General features: G+C 35.0%; 1 protein-coding gene across 1 annotated transcript in view; it reads right to left on the bottom strand.

Annotated features, from left to right (window-relative positions):
* Positions 1-15005, bottom strand: part of Pkn (serine/threonine-protein kinase N) — a 343091-nt gene that overhangs the window by 109528 nt on the left and 218558 nt on the right. The window contains exon 15 of the mRNA XM_090400359.1: positions 2577-2756. Within this exon, the coding sequence (XP_090256485.1) occupies positions 2577-2756 (180 nt within the window). The remainder of the gene's footprint in view (positions 1-2576; positions 2757-15005) is intronic.

Below are 15005 nucleotides of genomic sequence, written 5' to 3' on the forward strand. Positions count from 1 at the left end.
TCGACTTGTCTGTTTGCTTACTTGGGAAACGGATTAAAAAACCAGGTTTATAATTAAATTAGCTTGGTATCTTTAACATATATTATACCCATGGTAAAAAACTTTCTACATCTATCTCTCATCTTGAGATTTTTATTTAATAAGGTCAAAGCACCTTATGGTAACTTGTTTTGGTAAAATATTCATAAGCTCTGTATCACTTGAACCTTGGTATTTCTAAGCCTGGCTCCCACTGATGAGACCTCAATAAAGGTCGAAACCGGTCTGGGTAGTGGCCCCTTGCCTTTAATGCATAGCATCATATATCTCCTCAAGGAGATGTGCTTTGCATTATATATTTGGTAAATACTAAGAATAGTGATCAGAGCTTATTCCACCTTTACCACGAGTTGCACTACTTGTAGGTGCAAACTTGACTTACTTGTTTGTTTGCTTACTTGGGAAATGGATTAAAACCAGGTTTATAATTAAAATAGCTTGGTATCTTTATCGTATATTATACCCAAGGTAAAAAAATTTCTACACACACACACATATATATATATATTTTTTGATTTTATTATTTTCTTTTTCAGTTATATTTAATTTACTTCTATAACAAGCTACCGCACGCATATTGAGATTCCATTGTAATCATGTGCCCAAACTGTATGTTATTCCTAGTATTGTTTGAACTACTGTACTGACGATTTCCCAAGATACTTGGGATGAAATATTTACAAATTAAATAGTCATTACTTTGGTTAGTACGTGTTTTTAGTGATGAATTCACCACAGGTTTCGTTATATAAAAAAGAATGATGGTGATTAAGAATGTCATTTATGTATAAGAGAAAGAGGTATGTAATGAAATCGAGCCTTGGTGCATTCCTGCACTAGTGGGACAAAGCTTGAAGAGAAATGGAAAATCAGTAACGGCGACAAGTTTCTCAGAACCTTTCCATAGCACATGTTGGTGATGTAAGCTAAGAGGTCAGGTTGTGAACCTGGAATAGCAGAATATGTACTGGCAGTTGCTGATTAAGTGGTGGTGAAGTTGGCTATTGATAACTCTCTCCATTATCGTGGAAAGGACTGAGGTGATGATGATTGGTTGATTGACAACTGACTTCTCCCTTTTGTTTGGGTTAGGAGAATGTGTACTGTCTACACAGTACAGTCATGTAAACAGCAATGAATTTGCTTGAAATTTAACAGGTTGTAATTAGATGTAAAAAGGGTAAAATTAATATGAGAAATATTACATTAACGTTTCAATGCTTTAAACTCTCAAAATGTCACTGTCAAAATTGAAATGCACACACTGGGTCTGAGATTGTAAACTTGTCCACAAAATGTTTTTCATGTGGACATGGGCCAGCAAAATTTAGAGGGAACATTATTAGATGCCTTAGTTTCATACATCATTAATGGTAACTTTACAGATGTTCTCATCATCCCCCTTCTCAACAGTATGGTATATCATAAAACCAAGAGTGCCATCTATCTTTGTTCCAATGAAGTGTCCATTACTACTGAACTCAACCACACCTTAATAATAGCTATAATTCCAGACTCAGCAAAATACTTAATTCTTTACCCAGTCCTCACCCTTCTCTTTAGAAAGATTAGAGTAATGATATTACCATTCCCTATGTCTGTGGCATATTGGAAAAAATAGCAAATTTAAAATAAAATCTAACCTATTCACTGCCTTCAAAGCCTTACTTCAAAATGTCAACTCTTATCTATTCCCCTGAGGACCAATTCCTTCCTCCTCTTTGAGTTCCTGGCGTGTATAGAGCATCTTGTTCATGAAAGTTGGTTTACAATGGACAGAATGGAAGATCAGCCACTATTAGCTTGGAAATCACTTTATTGTGTGTGTGTTACAATTTAATTTATACTCCCTGATGATGTTTCTGTGACTGAGATGAAATACTGAAAACATTAAACATTAGTTTAATTCTTCCACTGCTGTTTGCACCGCAGTAAATTTTTAATATGAAACAAAGAAACCATAACATTGTTTCTCACTATACATAGAACAGACATTATACTATGACTTAAATATCATTTGTCTTTATTCAAAAGGGTTGTCAGGAGTTCCAAAAATTTATAACTATCCAGGCAAACATTCTGATAGAGACATGTCAGAAATATTTAGTGCAACCCCTCGGCAACATCCATAATGGGAAACCAACTTTCCCCTAAATTAGAAAAAAGCTCTAGAGGAGTAACATCAAAATGATACCACCTGCACATGCCAAACAAGGAGATTTGCTCTGAATTAAAGATCAGGAAGTGACATATATAAGGTATACGTAGAGATGATAAACTGGTTCTGACCAGGAATATAATCCTTACTTCTGACACATTGAAACCTCCAATTTCTATTACAGCTGAAATGCGAACTGTCAGGCTTTACATTGCACATCCACTGACTGGTTTAAATATGGAATAAATTTAGTATTGTTTGCATGAATGTTGCTATTAAATCAAATTACTGGATGCCAACTGATAATGAGTTAAACCTTATATACTTCAGAAAAGATTACATAAAATAAACTTACTAAAATACATATAGATGAACTTACTGTTGTTTGGAAGCAAGCAAAAAGATTGACAAGGAAAGGATGCCGTATTGAATTAGCAACCTCAAATATTCTCCTTTCAGCCATCAGACTTTCCACTTCATCTCTTGCAATTATGTCACCTTTCTTAAGAGCTTTAATTGCAAAATATTCTCCAGTATTCTTATACTTGCTAAGTATGACCTGTAAAAATGTAAGTAAGAAGGTAACAGTAACTTATGCACGATATTGGGTTTAAATTTTTAAAAACATCTCAATTTACTTCATAATTGGTGTTTCAGATCATTCTATCCAGAAGTCTAGTCCTTTTGAATTACAGAATTTATTATAGCAAATTTTTAAATGCTAATTGGACATGTTTGCATTTTCATATCTGAAATTCTGCCTGAGATATAATGCACCATACTGCATTTGAGTGGAAATGAAATTTGGAACACCGAACATATCAAATGAAAAAAAAAAAAAACACACCTCAAAATTACTTAATTTTATTTATCTGTATATAGCATTTGTTCCATGGCATATTAAACTTCTATTACTAACATTTTGTTGGTATAACTATTTATTTTAAAACACTCTAAAACCACTAATACGAATTTTAGAAGCAAGATTATTATTATGAATGGACCTCCAAGAGATTGAAGCCCCAAACACTCAATACTTAAATACCTATTATATTTTTCCTTGAACCAAAGAGATGCTCAACATCTAATTACAGTAACCCATTCCACATTCTCACACTAAGACCTAGACCTCACATGCTTCCTAGCCAGCTTCCAGAATGACTCCAAGTTCTATTCCCCCCCCCCACCATACATCAAGTTGAAATTTTCACGTATATATATATTGTAAGATCCCCCTTACTAACTTACATGCTTCTATCATACTCTTCTTCCTATTCTTCAACCTTTGAAGACGACATTCCTTCAATTTGCCATTATATGCATAATTCCATATGCTAGTTTTAAAATCTTTGTTTAATTGTCACTCAATCTTTTTCATTTATCTTCCTATCTCAGTTGAAATCCATGTGATCACATCTGTGTGCAGTCCAGATGTACCCCCCCCCCCGATTCTAGATTCATTGACCACTTTCAACAAATTCCCATTTATATAATACTCTACTGGTAATGTCCTCCATCCAAAATGCATCATCTTACACTTGGAAACACTGAACTGATTCATTATCATTTGTCTATGCAACCAATCTGTTCAAATCAACCCGTTCACTCTCCCTGACTTAGCAACATCAGTCAATAACTAGATATCACCCTCAAAACTCACACCAATAAAATTAACATGGATCATTGTTAAACAACAATGACCCATGTACAGAACTCGGCAGTACAGCACTGGTCCTTCTCCTCAACACCACAATACATCACTTTCCATTATTTGTCAGCAAATCTCCAATCTACATCACAAGTTTAATTTGCAAAACCATCCCTTTGAGTACAAAAACCTCCAAAGAATCCTGTCAAATGTCTTGGCACAATACAGAAGTACCATGTTATATTCATTCCCCTTATCTAACTCTGTCACTCTATTATAGAATATAAAATAATAACTACGGAAATACTTACCTTTAACTAACAAAACCATGCTGTCCTCTATCTACCTCTGGATGCGATTCTTTTCCTTTCCAATACCTTGATGATCACACTTGATATAGTGGTCTATAATTTGTTACATCATCAGTCTCAGTACTACTCTAGTATAATGGAATTAACTTGCTCTCCTTACACTTATTAGCAATCTTGCATGTGCTGAAACTAGAGTTAAACAATGCAAGGGCATTGCTAAATGTTTCGCAATGCCCTTTCACCGATATGCAAATGTCAACATCTCCATTCAGTGCAACTGCTGTACTGAAATCAAGCTAGTAACAGCTTTGATAACTAAATACTTAAGGAATTGACAGCGCACACTAGAAATATAAATTAAATCAACTTTAATATATACTTTCCGACATTTCGGCAATGTCACATTGTCATCTTCATGGGAACTTAAGATAACGACACGTGCATTCAAGTACTACATAACAGCAAATGAGAAACGAAGCGAGGAAGCTACTGTTTTCCTAAATGTAGTCTTGATGGCATCCCCTGGCAGGCAATATTAGGTGTTCTTGGCCTTTGGGCTGAAGTTCTTCTGATATATGTTTCCCAAATTTGGGGCAGTCTCATGCATCCCAATTTGTTGAGATTTGGCATGTTCCTAAGGGTTGAAGCTGATTCCATGAATAGTCTTTCATATTTGAACTTGCTGTGGCGTATTACTGTGGCTTTCTTCCACCATATTCCAAGCTAAATTTCCTCTCGATATCTCAGCCCTATTTCAGTTCACAATGAACTCAGGTTATTTCGTTTGGCAGGAAAAATTCTACAAACAGATAGAGGGGACAGCTATGGGTTCACCAATTTCCCCATCCTTGGCCAACTTCTTTATGGAGACTTTTGAAGAGAAAGCCTTAAACTCTGCCCCACAAAAACCTACTATATGACTTCGCTACGTTGATGATGTGTTCGCTATTTGGTCACATGGCCTGGATACAGTCCTCTCCTTCTTAACACACTTAAACAACAAACACCCTAGAATCAAGTTCACCCTGGAAAAAGAGAAAAACAATAGCCTCCCCTTCCTAGACACACTAGTCACCTGCCAACCTGATGGAACCTTGGTTTTCTCAGTTTATAGAAAACCCACCCATACAGGCAGATACATTCACAAACAATCCCCCCCCTCACAACAATATGGAGTTATTAAGACACTTATTCAACAGGGCAAAACTAATCTGTTCAAATGACCAAGCCCTAACCACTGAACTAAATCACATCCTTAACACTTTCTCAGCCAATGGCTACCCCCCCCCCCAAATACAAAAACCAATTATCCCCCCCCCCCTTCACAAAAAAGATTACTCTAAATCCATCACCATTCCCTACATCCGAGGCACCTTGGAAAAAATCAACAAAATCCTAAAAAAGCATGACTTGACCTCTTGTTACAGACCATATAAAAAATTGGCATCCCTTATCTGCTCCACTAAAGACCAACCACTTCCCCTAGCCCTACCTGGTGTATACCAGGTCCCTTGCAGCTGTAAATTGTCCTACTATGACCAAACAGGCAGGACAGCAAATATCAGAATCTCAGAACACAAGGACTACATCCGATTTCACCAGTACAGCCACTCTGGGCTTGCAGACCATGCTCTGGATATTCGCCACAGAAATACACCGCAGCAAGTTCAAATATGAAAGACTATTCATGGAATCAGCCTCGGCCCTTAGGAACATGCCAAACCTCAACAAATTTGGATGCATGAGACTGCCCCAAATTTGGGAAACACATATCAGAACTTCAGCCCAAAGGCCAAGAACACCTAATATAGCCTGCCAGGGGACACCATCAGGACTTTAGGAAAATGGTAGCTTCCTCGCTTCGTTTCTCATTTGATGTTATGTAGTACTTGTGTGCACGTGTCTTTATCTTAAGTTCCCATGAAGATGGCAACGTGACGGTGCCGAAATATCGGAAAGTATATATTAAAGTTGATTTAATTTATATTTCTAGTGTACGCTGTCAATTCCTTAAATATTTAGTTATCATGTTTAACTGGCATATAAGCTTTTCTACAAGAATTAGTAACAGCTTTAATACTTCTAATTCACCTACGACTATTCTAGCATCTAGTTCTCTCATCCAAAGAGCTAAAAAAAAGGTGTCTAAATACCTTACCAAAGTAATCAAATAACTCAGCTATTTCTTCTATCTGATACTTGTCTGCAATCTGAATCCATTACTCTTCTGTTTTTTATTTTGTTTTTTTTTTACTTTGCTACATAACGATAAAAATTCTCTGATTTTCTTTGGTGTGTTCAGCTAACTTTTCATAATCTGATTTTGCCTTCCTTTACAATGGCTGTCTCTTCCCCCCACCCCTATTGTACAGCATCCCAGAGTCTTATCACTCTTTTCATGATATCAGATCGACACTATATTTTTTCAGTTCTTGTTTTAAAGCATTAATCAATGATTTAATTCCTGTGTGATTAATTCTCCTAACTCTAGGGATGTAGATATAGTTTCAAGTACCCTTAGACTAATTCCCATGCACTGTTTCAAGCAGCTTCAGTTTATTATAATCATCTGCCTTATAATTCTGTCTCTTCTCAGTCAAAGCTCTTACATTATCACTCTCATCGACTAGAGGAAAAACAGTCAATCCATTTACAGACAGATTTTGAAATGTCATTACTACATCCAATATTTTGGTATTGCAATCCCTTCCATTACATGTTGCTCAAGGTAGTTATCTCTTAGTAATTCTATAAATTCATTTCTCCTTTTCCTATGGCCTATATCCCCATAACTAATATCACCCACAATGATAGTCTTCTGTGTATCCATAAAGTTTGTCAATACAGTTCAGAGTATTCTTCAGATGATCCTACCCTTTAGCAGCACCCAATTTGTACTTTATACTGTTAACTTCTATCTCACACCAAACAGCCTCTCACCCATTTTCTTTATTACTCATACCACCACTACCACTGGAGATTTCTATTTAAGCTGGATCTAATTCCTCTGCAATCATTAGTGACACCCTCCCCAATTCTTCATGCCTGTCTTTCTCCCTGAATAAAATGAATTCATCATATTCTATTCCTGCTGTAACAACATCCTTCCTTTCAGCCAGGCCTCAATAATGCTTAAAATTTTTGGTTTGGATAGATATATCGATGCTAAGAACACCTTGCTTTTATTCCCGATGCTTCTGACAGTGTATATACATGACAATGAACTACCAGGCTGATGAATTGAATTGTAAACAAAATTCTCTCCCTACTTCCCCAGTTAATGCTTTTTTTTGGGGACAAAGGCTTGCATTTCCTGGGGTCATCCTTCCTAACATGCCATTTTTCTTTCTCAATTTGTTTGTTTTCTATCACCTTCATGCAACAACCCTGACAAACTTAGCTTTCCAGAAAGTTCACATTCACTCCTTTACCAAAAAATTTCTCAAAGCTTCAGATACTAAAACAATTCAAGCATGATTCTTCTTTCAATACAAATCTTTTTAATAATCATACATCTACATACTGCACACCATTTCTTTACATAGTATGATTACTGATTCATCTGCAATTACAGCAGCTGTCTGTCATATTTTGGCAATAGACTCACAATCATCACCTTTTGCTCTTCTTTTCACCTCAAATCCTCTCTCAAACTGTAGTTTTTCCCCCTCTTGAATCATTCAAATAGGTACAAAGGTATGATGAAAAGATGTAATAATTACCATGTAACTTACGCATTATTCCACATATTCAATACACTTATTAAAACTGCTGCATCATTCGCAATCCTCTGAGAAAAAAAGTCTTTCCCTTGTTGCGCAAACCAGTCCTCAGCTGCAGATATGACTTCATCATCTGTGGTAAATTTTGTTCATGTGCTTCTTTAAATTTGGGAACAGGAAGTAGTCAGATGGAGTCAGGTCTGGTGAATGGTAGATGAGGCAGACACTGAAAGCCCAAGTTGAGTATTGTCTGTTGGATTTCATGAGCAGTGTGACATGTGCCTTGTTTTGGAAAAGGAATATGCCTCTGCTCAGCTTCCCCATGGAAATTTCCTTCAGTACCTCCTTCATTATGGTATTCCCAACAAAATAATTGAAACAATTGCAAAACCTTATCAAGATTTTCATGCCCGTGTTCTTGTCAATGGGGAATTGACAGAAAAATTTCCTATAACAGTTCTACAAGGAGAAACCTTGGCTCCCTTCCTCTTTATGATAACCCTAGATTACATTTCCAGGATGGTTGAGGATGAATTTGGTGTGCAATGCTAACAACCAATGATACACAGCTCTGTCTCAGTGATCTCAGCTATGCAGATGATATAGTATTAATAGATTCATCTTTATCCAAGGTGCAACAACACTTTGATAAACTATGCCAAGCTGCAAAAATATTTGGATTGAGAGTTAACTCAAAACTAAAATACTCCCAAATATAGTACAAGGTTCCATCATTACAGAACACAACCAACCTTTAGAAAAAGTAGATTTTCAATACTTAGGCTCAAATATGGATAATACAGTAAATGACATAATATTAAGAAAATATAAAGCTCTGAATTAACACAGGAATCTAAGAAATATATGGAACCACTCCTCATTACCCTGGAAACAAAAATAAGGCTTTACAAAGCAACCTCTAAGGCTATCTTCTTACATGGTGGAGAAACATGGAATGTTTCCACCCAAAGAGCAATAAAAACCATTAATAGCTTTAATACAACCTGCTTAAGACTCTTACTTGGTTACTCTTGGAAGGATCATATTCATAATTCCACTATTTTAGAAGAGGCAAACCAAAAAACCATTCATTGAAACCCAACGCAGATGTCAACTTGATTGTTTTGGACATCAACTGAGACATCCTCCTTCTCCATACTTTGACATCTTAGTTTTATATGCCCCCTCAAATGGACAAAGACAAAGAGGAAGACCAACTAAACAATTCTGGCAGTATATTAGCCACCTTATCAACACAGATTTTCTCTCTCTCTCTCTCCACAAGAAATAACTCAACTGGCTCAAAACAGAGAAGCCTAGAAAGCTACACATAATTAACTTTTTCTTATTTCTATTTATTTAGTTCATTTCCCTATTTACAAATTGTAAATAAACCATGATGATGACCACCTTCAATTCCTTCAGAGCTGTTGAATAAACTGCTGCTGCTACAGCAGTTTCACCTTTTTTGAGGTAATTGGTAAGGATTACACCATCCATATCCCAAAAGCAATGGTAAGAACCTTTCCTGCTGACTTTTGTGTTGGAACTTCTTTGGCCATGAAAAACCTTTGTTTCTCCAATCCATTGATTGTTGTTTGGTCTCTGGGTGAGAGTGATGAAGCCATGTTTCATCATCAGTCACAATACGAGCCAAAAAATTTGCACCTGATTTCTCAAAATGACCCAAAATCTTTTGAGATCACAGCATACATTCTCTCTCTTTTGGTCGGCATTCAAACATTTGGGGGACCCACCTCGCTGAGAGCTCCTGCATGTCCAGATATTGGTGGATAATGATCTCAACTCATTCCCTGGATATCCCCAGAGTCTTTGCAATGTGTTTGGCTGATATTCATCTATCATCAAGGATCATAACATGCACTACATAGCATAGATGTTTTTAGGTGTGATCGATGTAAAAGGTCTTCCTGACTTGAGGGCATCTGTTGTCTCAGGATGCCCAGTTTTTAAATTTGGCATCCTGAGACATCCTGTTTTAAAATTACCCATCTCGCAACTGTTGGATATGCTGGGGCACAGTCCCCTAAAGTCTCACACAAAGTTTGGTGAAAGTCAGCAGTGGACTTTTCTTGCAACACCAAAAACTTGATGATGGCCCATATCTCTGTGTCTTTGAATTTATATAAGTATGCATTAAAAAAAAGCTATTAATTAAAAGCAACATAAATGAAATGTTCTTGAGATTTTCAGTATAAAGACCACATAATTCTAAGATATAACTTCTAGTTTTACACTTCTCTACTACTTCATATACCTGTTTATACATTTCAGTGGTATTTAACTGATATAGATATCAGTTAAACAAGACATTTACTATATCAAAGCTGGAATGGAATCATGGCTGAAAACTGGTTTAACAATGGTTGCATGATGACATTTATACACTTAGCTGGAATTATCACATTTCAAAACATAATGTGCATCATATCCAAGGTGCATGAGATTCTTGATGAATGATGACCAGACTTGGTGTACGATGATACCTTCTGAATTAACTAAAATATTCAACAACAAAAAAAAAAAGAAGTAAAGGAAAAACAACACTATAGGGATCAAGACAAATAAATAAATATGGCTTAATGCTTTTATATATAAACTGATTGTAAATAAATGCATGCACCTTATTTTGTGACAGAGAAAATCTGAGTGTATATGGTTCAGCCAAAGTAGTATAAGATCAACACCATTCTTCAGTAAAGTGGTGTTCACAAGATCATGATGTATGGTTAAACATATGCTACAGTGCTTCACTTGGTGGTGGGGACATCAGCCCTCGATAAGAAAGAATGTACAAAATAACTGTGACCTATGCAGAGCCCAGATCAGTTTTGCATATTTGTTTCAATGTGAACCACAATAAGAATATATTTTGCATCACACCGCAGTAAACACACACACACTAAATTGAAACAAAAAGGTTCACAAAACAATGTGCGCTTACTACATATCAAATATGAATGTCATTTAAATGTCATATCACATACATATACATATTTTAATGACATTTAAATACAATACAGAAAAAAATAGAAAATATAAAAAACAACAACTCAAAATAACATTTCCAGATCCAGCAGTTGAACTTGAACATGCCTCTTTCTTTTTTTTTTTTTCTTCCAATAATAAAACAATCCATTTTAGAGAGATTTCTTCCTAGGTTGATTAAAATGTTAGTACTGTTGTAAGCTTGAAAATGTTGAACTCGATAACACTCTTTTGAAAAAATGATAATTCAGAACTAACATTGGTCTGATAGCTAAGTGATTTTTTCTTTTTCTTTTTTAAATACTTCAGACAAACATCAAACTTCCTATCACTTAATCAGAGCATTAATGATTATAAAAACATTTTCATAAGTTTGGTGTCTATTTGTGTTTTATAGCCTGATTTGATTTTGTACAAGTGTTCAAATCTGTTTTGCTATGAAATCTGTATGATATTTTCTATTTGACTTTTTGAGTTGATTTTTTCAAATAAAAAAATATCTGTATGATATTTTTTATTTGACATTAAAAAACTGCTGGTCTCACCCTGCAGTTTGAAAAATGCTGGCTTAGATATCAACAAACTCTAAAGCTGATGTTTAACTTTAGGCTTAATTTCATGCAATTTATTCAGATGTTAATTTACTCGCACAGCCATGACAACTAATAAAGCATTATTATTTGTTTATTTTTTTGTTGTTGCCTGAAGTCTGTATAGAGAGAATGACAAACAGTAACTGGAAAATGTGAAGTTGACCTAGCAGCCAATATCTGCAGTCTTGTTTTTCCTTAATTCCAGTATGACTAGAATTCAACAAAACATTAACATTTAGATTAAAATAATTATTGTATTAAGCCTAGTACTGTGAACAAAAGAACCACACCGGAAACAACAGACCATAAACAAGAGAACTTATGGCCTAAAGAAGTATTCTTTATACAGACTAACTAAAAATTATAAGCAAGCAGCTCTTCAAGTTGGGATCTACTCAAAGACAATATGGTCATGAAAAAAAAAATCTCAAAACATTTCTACAGAATGGCAAAAAAATCAAGATACTCAGCTCTAAGCATTTAAAGAGCTGCTGGTAGAATGATGGAGTAAAAGAATTCCTTTCTCTCACTGTGCTAGTGAAAACCAGCATGGCAGAAAATACAAAGCTGACAGGTGAAAGGCATTGTTTTGTATAGACAATGCTATCTACAATAATTATGAAACTTGTATGATCTCTTTGATAAAAGGAGACAAATAGCAGTGCAATGTGTGAACTCCGAACTTTCTAGCATATGGGAAAATGGTTGGATGGTGAAGCAAAGATTTTATTTTTAGAGCACAGTTACATGAGAGGCTTCCACGACAGGAAGACAGCAGATTCATTTACTTTGATATAAAGAATTTGCAGTCACAATGAGCAAAATGTACCAGTAGCTACTCGGATTCCCTAATGCTGGACATGATCCCAATGAAGAGTATTCTCTTTTGTGGTGCATATACTCGTGACCTACAATCAATCTTTGAATAGACAAGCACTTAGTAAGGGAGATTTGCACAATATGTCTATGGCAAAAGCATATAGACATATTATCTCCCCTCCACCCAAGAGAAAATCGAGAATCCATTTTTTGAATGCCCACAAAGATTATGCTGGTGTTCGAAAAGCTGCTGCCTTTCAAGCACACTCTCATGTTAAGAATAGCAGAAATTGGCCAAGTCATCCACATATAGGAGTTAACTTTAAAAAAGCAAAGAAAGTTACAATTAAGACTGATCCTTGAGGGCCTTCCTCCTGACAGTATAGCTGAGAATGTGGTTCTTCCCACTGAGTCCTGTAAAGTTTGGCTAAAGAGAAATTTATTTTTGTAACTGAGGTTATGAAGGCCTTTTAATATACCTATCTCTAGGATGTGTTACAGTTCATTTCCATGTCAAATAAAACTAACACCAGGTGTTCACATTTCAGGAAAGCATTTCTGATGAATATTTCTAAATAGAGTTAGAAAGTGGTTTTAATATCATTCCGTGTCTATGAAAGTTTGGCTTTCATAAACACCAAGTTGAAAAAAATAATAATAATAATAATGTTCTACATACCATTAACCACTTCTAGAACTTACAAGGACAGGCAGTCAGAGCAACAGTATGGTAATTGCTTGCAAGTTTGGCATCTTCATGCCAAACTTGCAAGCAATTAGCTTTGGAAAGGCAATGTCAATGTCAAAATTAGCTTTGGAAAGGCAATGTCAATGTCAAAATTAGCTTTGGAAAGGCAATGTCAAATGCCTTTTGGAAGAATCAGAAAAATGCTCTTTTGTGGGTATTTTAATATACAGTGTGCATAGTAAATCCACAGAATATGGTGCATTAGGTTTTATTTCATAATGGATATCAAAGGCTCTGTTGCAATTGCATGGCAAAATAAGAGTGCAGTTTTCAGTTCTTAGAATAGTAACATATTGCATATCCAATTATAACCATTTGAAAATGTTTAAACTGCCATTTTGTGAGCCAAAATTTCAGGAAAATATGTTGCTTATTTTATACCAAGCCTTCAACAAAGTTTACATATACAAATGCCTGGATTTTAGCAACTATAAATTTAATGAATTCATGGAATGATAAATGGCACACTACTTAATCCATATTTCATTTTCTGGATTTTATACTATCACTTATGCACTGGTTATTATGAGTAATACATAATGTACAATGGATCCAAGATTTCTTTAGACTTCGAGTTCTAATGCAACATACTTTGGCCAGAGCACATTTAAAAGTTATGATTGGTTGATTTGAAATTTTATTGTGAATGGGCAGCTAAGGTCAAAGTGAGGAATGTCTATGGTTTACATAGGAGACAAAAGTAACATTACATGGAAAGGTAATAATAATAAAACAACAATAACAACAAAAAAACAAGACGTTTTGACTTAAAACCTATCAAAAACAAGAAGAAGAATTACGAAGAAAAACTCAATCAAAAACTAGACTTAATAAATATATTTGAAGACAACGACATAAATAAAATAAGCAAAAACCTAACGGAAGTAATAATCTCAGCAGCCAATGAATTCAAAAGCAATAAAAAACAAAAAGACAAACTTTCAGAGGAAACCTCAACTACTAAAAAAGAGACGAGATATGAAAGAAGACAAAAACTTAATTTCTAAAATAGAATATGCAGAACTATGCAAAACAATAAGGAAAAAGAGGAGAAATGAAATAAGATCTTATAACACTAAAAAAAATAAAAGAAACAATTGAAAACAATAAAAATATGAAAATACTAAGAAAACATTTATCAGTTGGCAAAAGTCAAATAACTGCAATAAAAGATAAGAATGGAACTACAATAAGGAACAAAGAACAAATCCTAAGTGGGCTAGAAGAATTTTATAAAGAACTCTATAAAGAAAAATGGAAAATGTCCTGGTGAAGACCTAATTCACATAGAATTAATTAAATAGGGAGGAAACAATATAATTCACGATGTCACAAACTTACTAAATCTATGCCTAGAAGAGGGGAAGATACCAGAAAATTGGAAAAATGCTACTCTGAAACTGTTATTTAAAAAAGGGGACAAAGAAGAAGTAAAGCACTATAGACCAATAAGCATTCTCTCTAATCTGTACAAAATTCTCACAAAAGTAATAACAAATAGGTTAACCCTTCTTCTAGACTCAAATCAACCAGTAGAACAAGTAGGATTCAGTAAAGGCTTTAACACAATTGATCATATTCATGCAGTAAAACAAATAATAGAAAAAGCAGAAAAAAACCAATTGCCTCTCTGTTTAGCCTTCATTGATTATGAATAAGCATTTGATTCCATCAAAACTAATGCAATAATCAAAGCACCCAAGATTCAGGAAGTTCCTGGAGAATATATGGATCTCCTCCAGGCAATACACCACACTGCAACAGCAACAATCCAACTTCACACGAGTAGCGATAAAATATCAATTGAAAAAGGTGTCCGACAAGGAGATTCTCTATCACCCAAAATCTTTACAGCAGTCCTTCAAGAAATATTTAATATTTAGGAAGTCCTCGGCCTCGTTTCCCTTCTTTCGGAATCCAGTTCGTTAGTATGGTGGTCCATCGCTCATCTTCTCTTC

The sequence above is a fragment of the Typopeltis vanoorti genome, chromosome 1 (assembly GCF_054136105.1).
Source record: "Typopeltis vanoorti isolate ZY-2024b chromosome 1, IOZ_Tvanoo_1.0, whole genome shotgun sequence".
Taxonomy (NCBI): domain Eukaryota; kingdom Metazoa; phylum Arthropoda; class Arachnida; order Uropygi; family Thelyphonidae; genus Typopeltis; species Typopeltis vanoorti.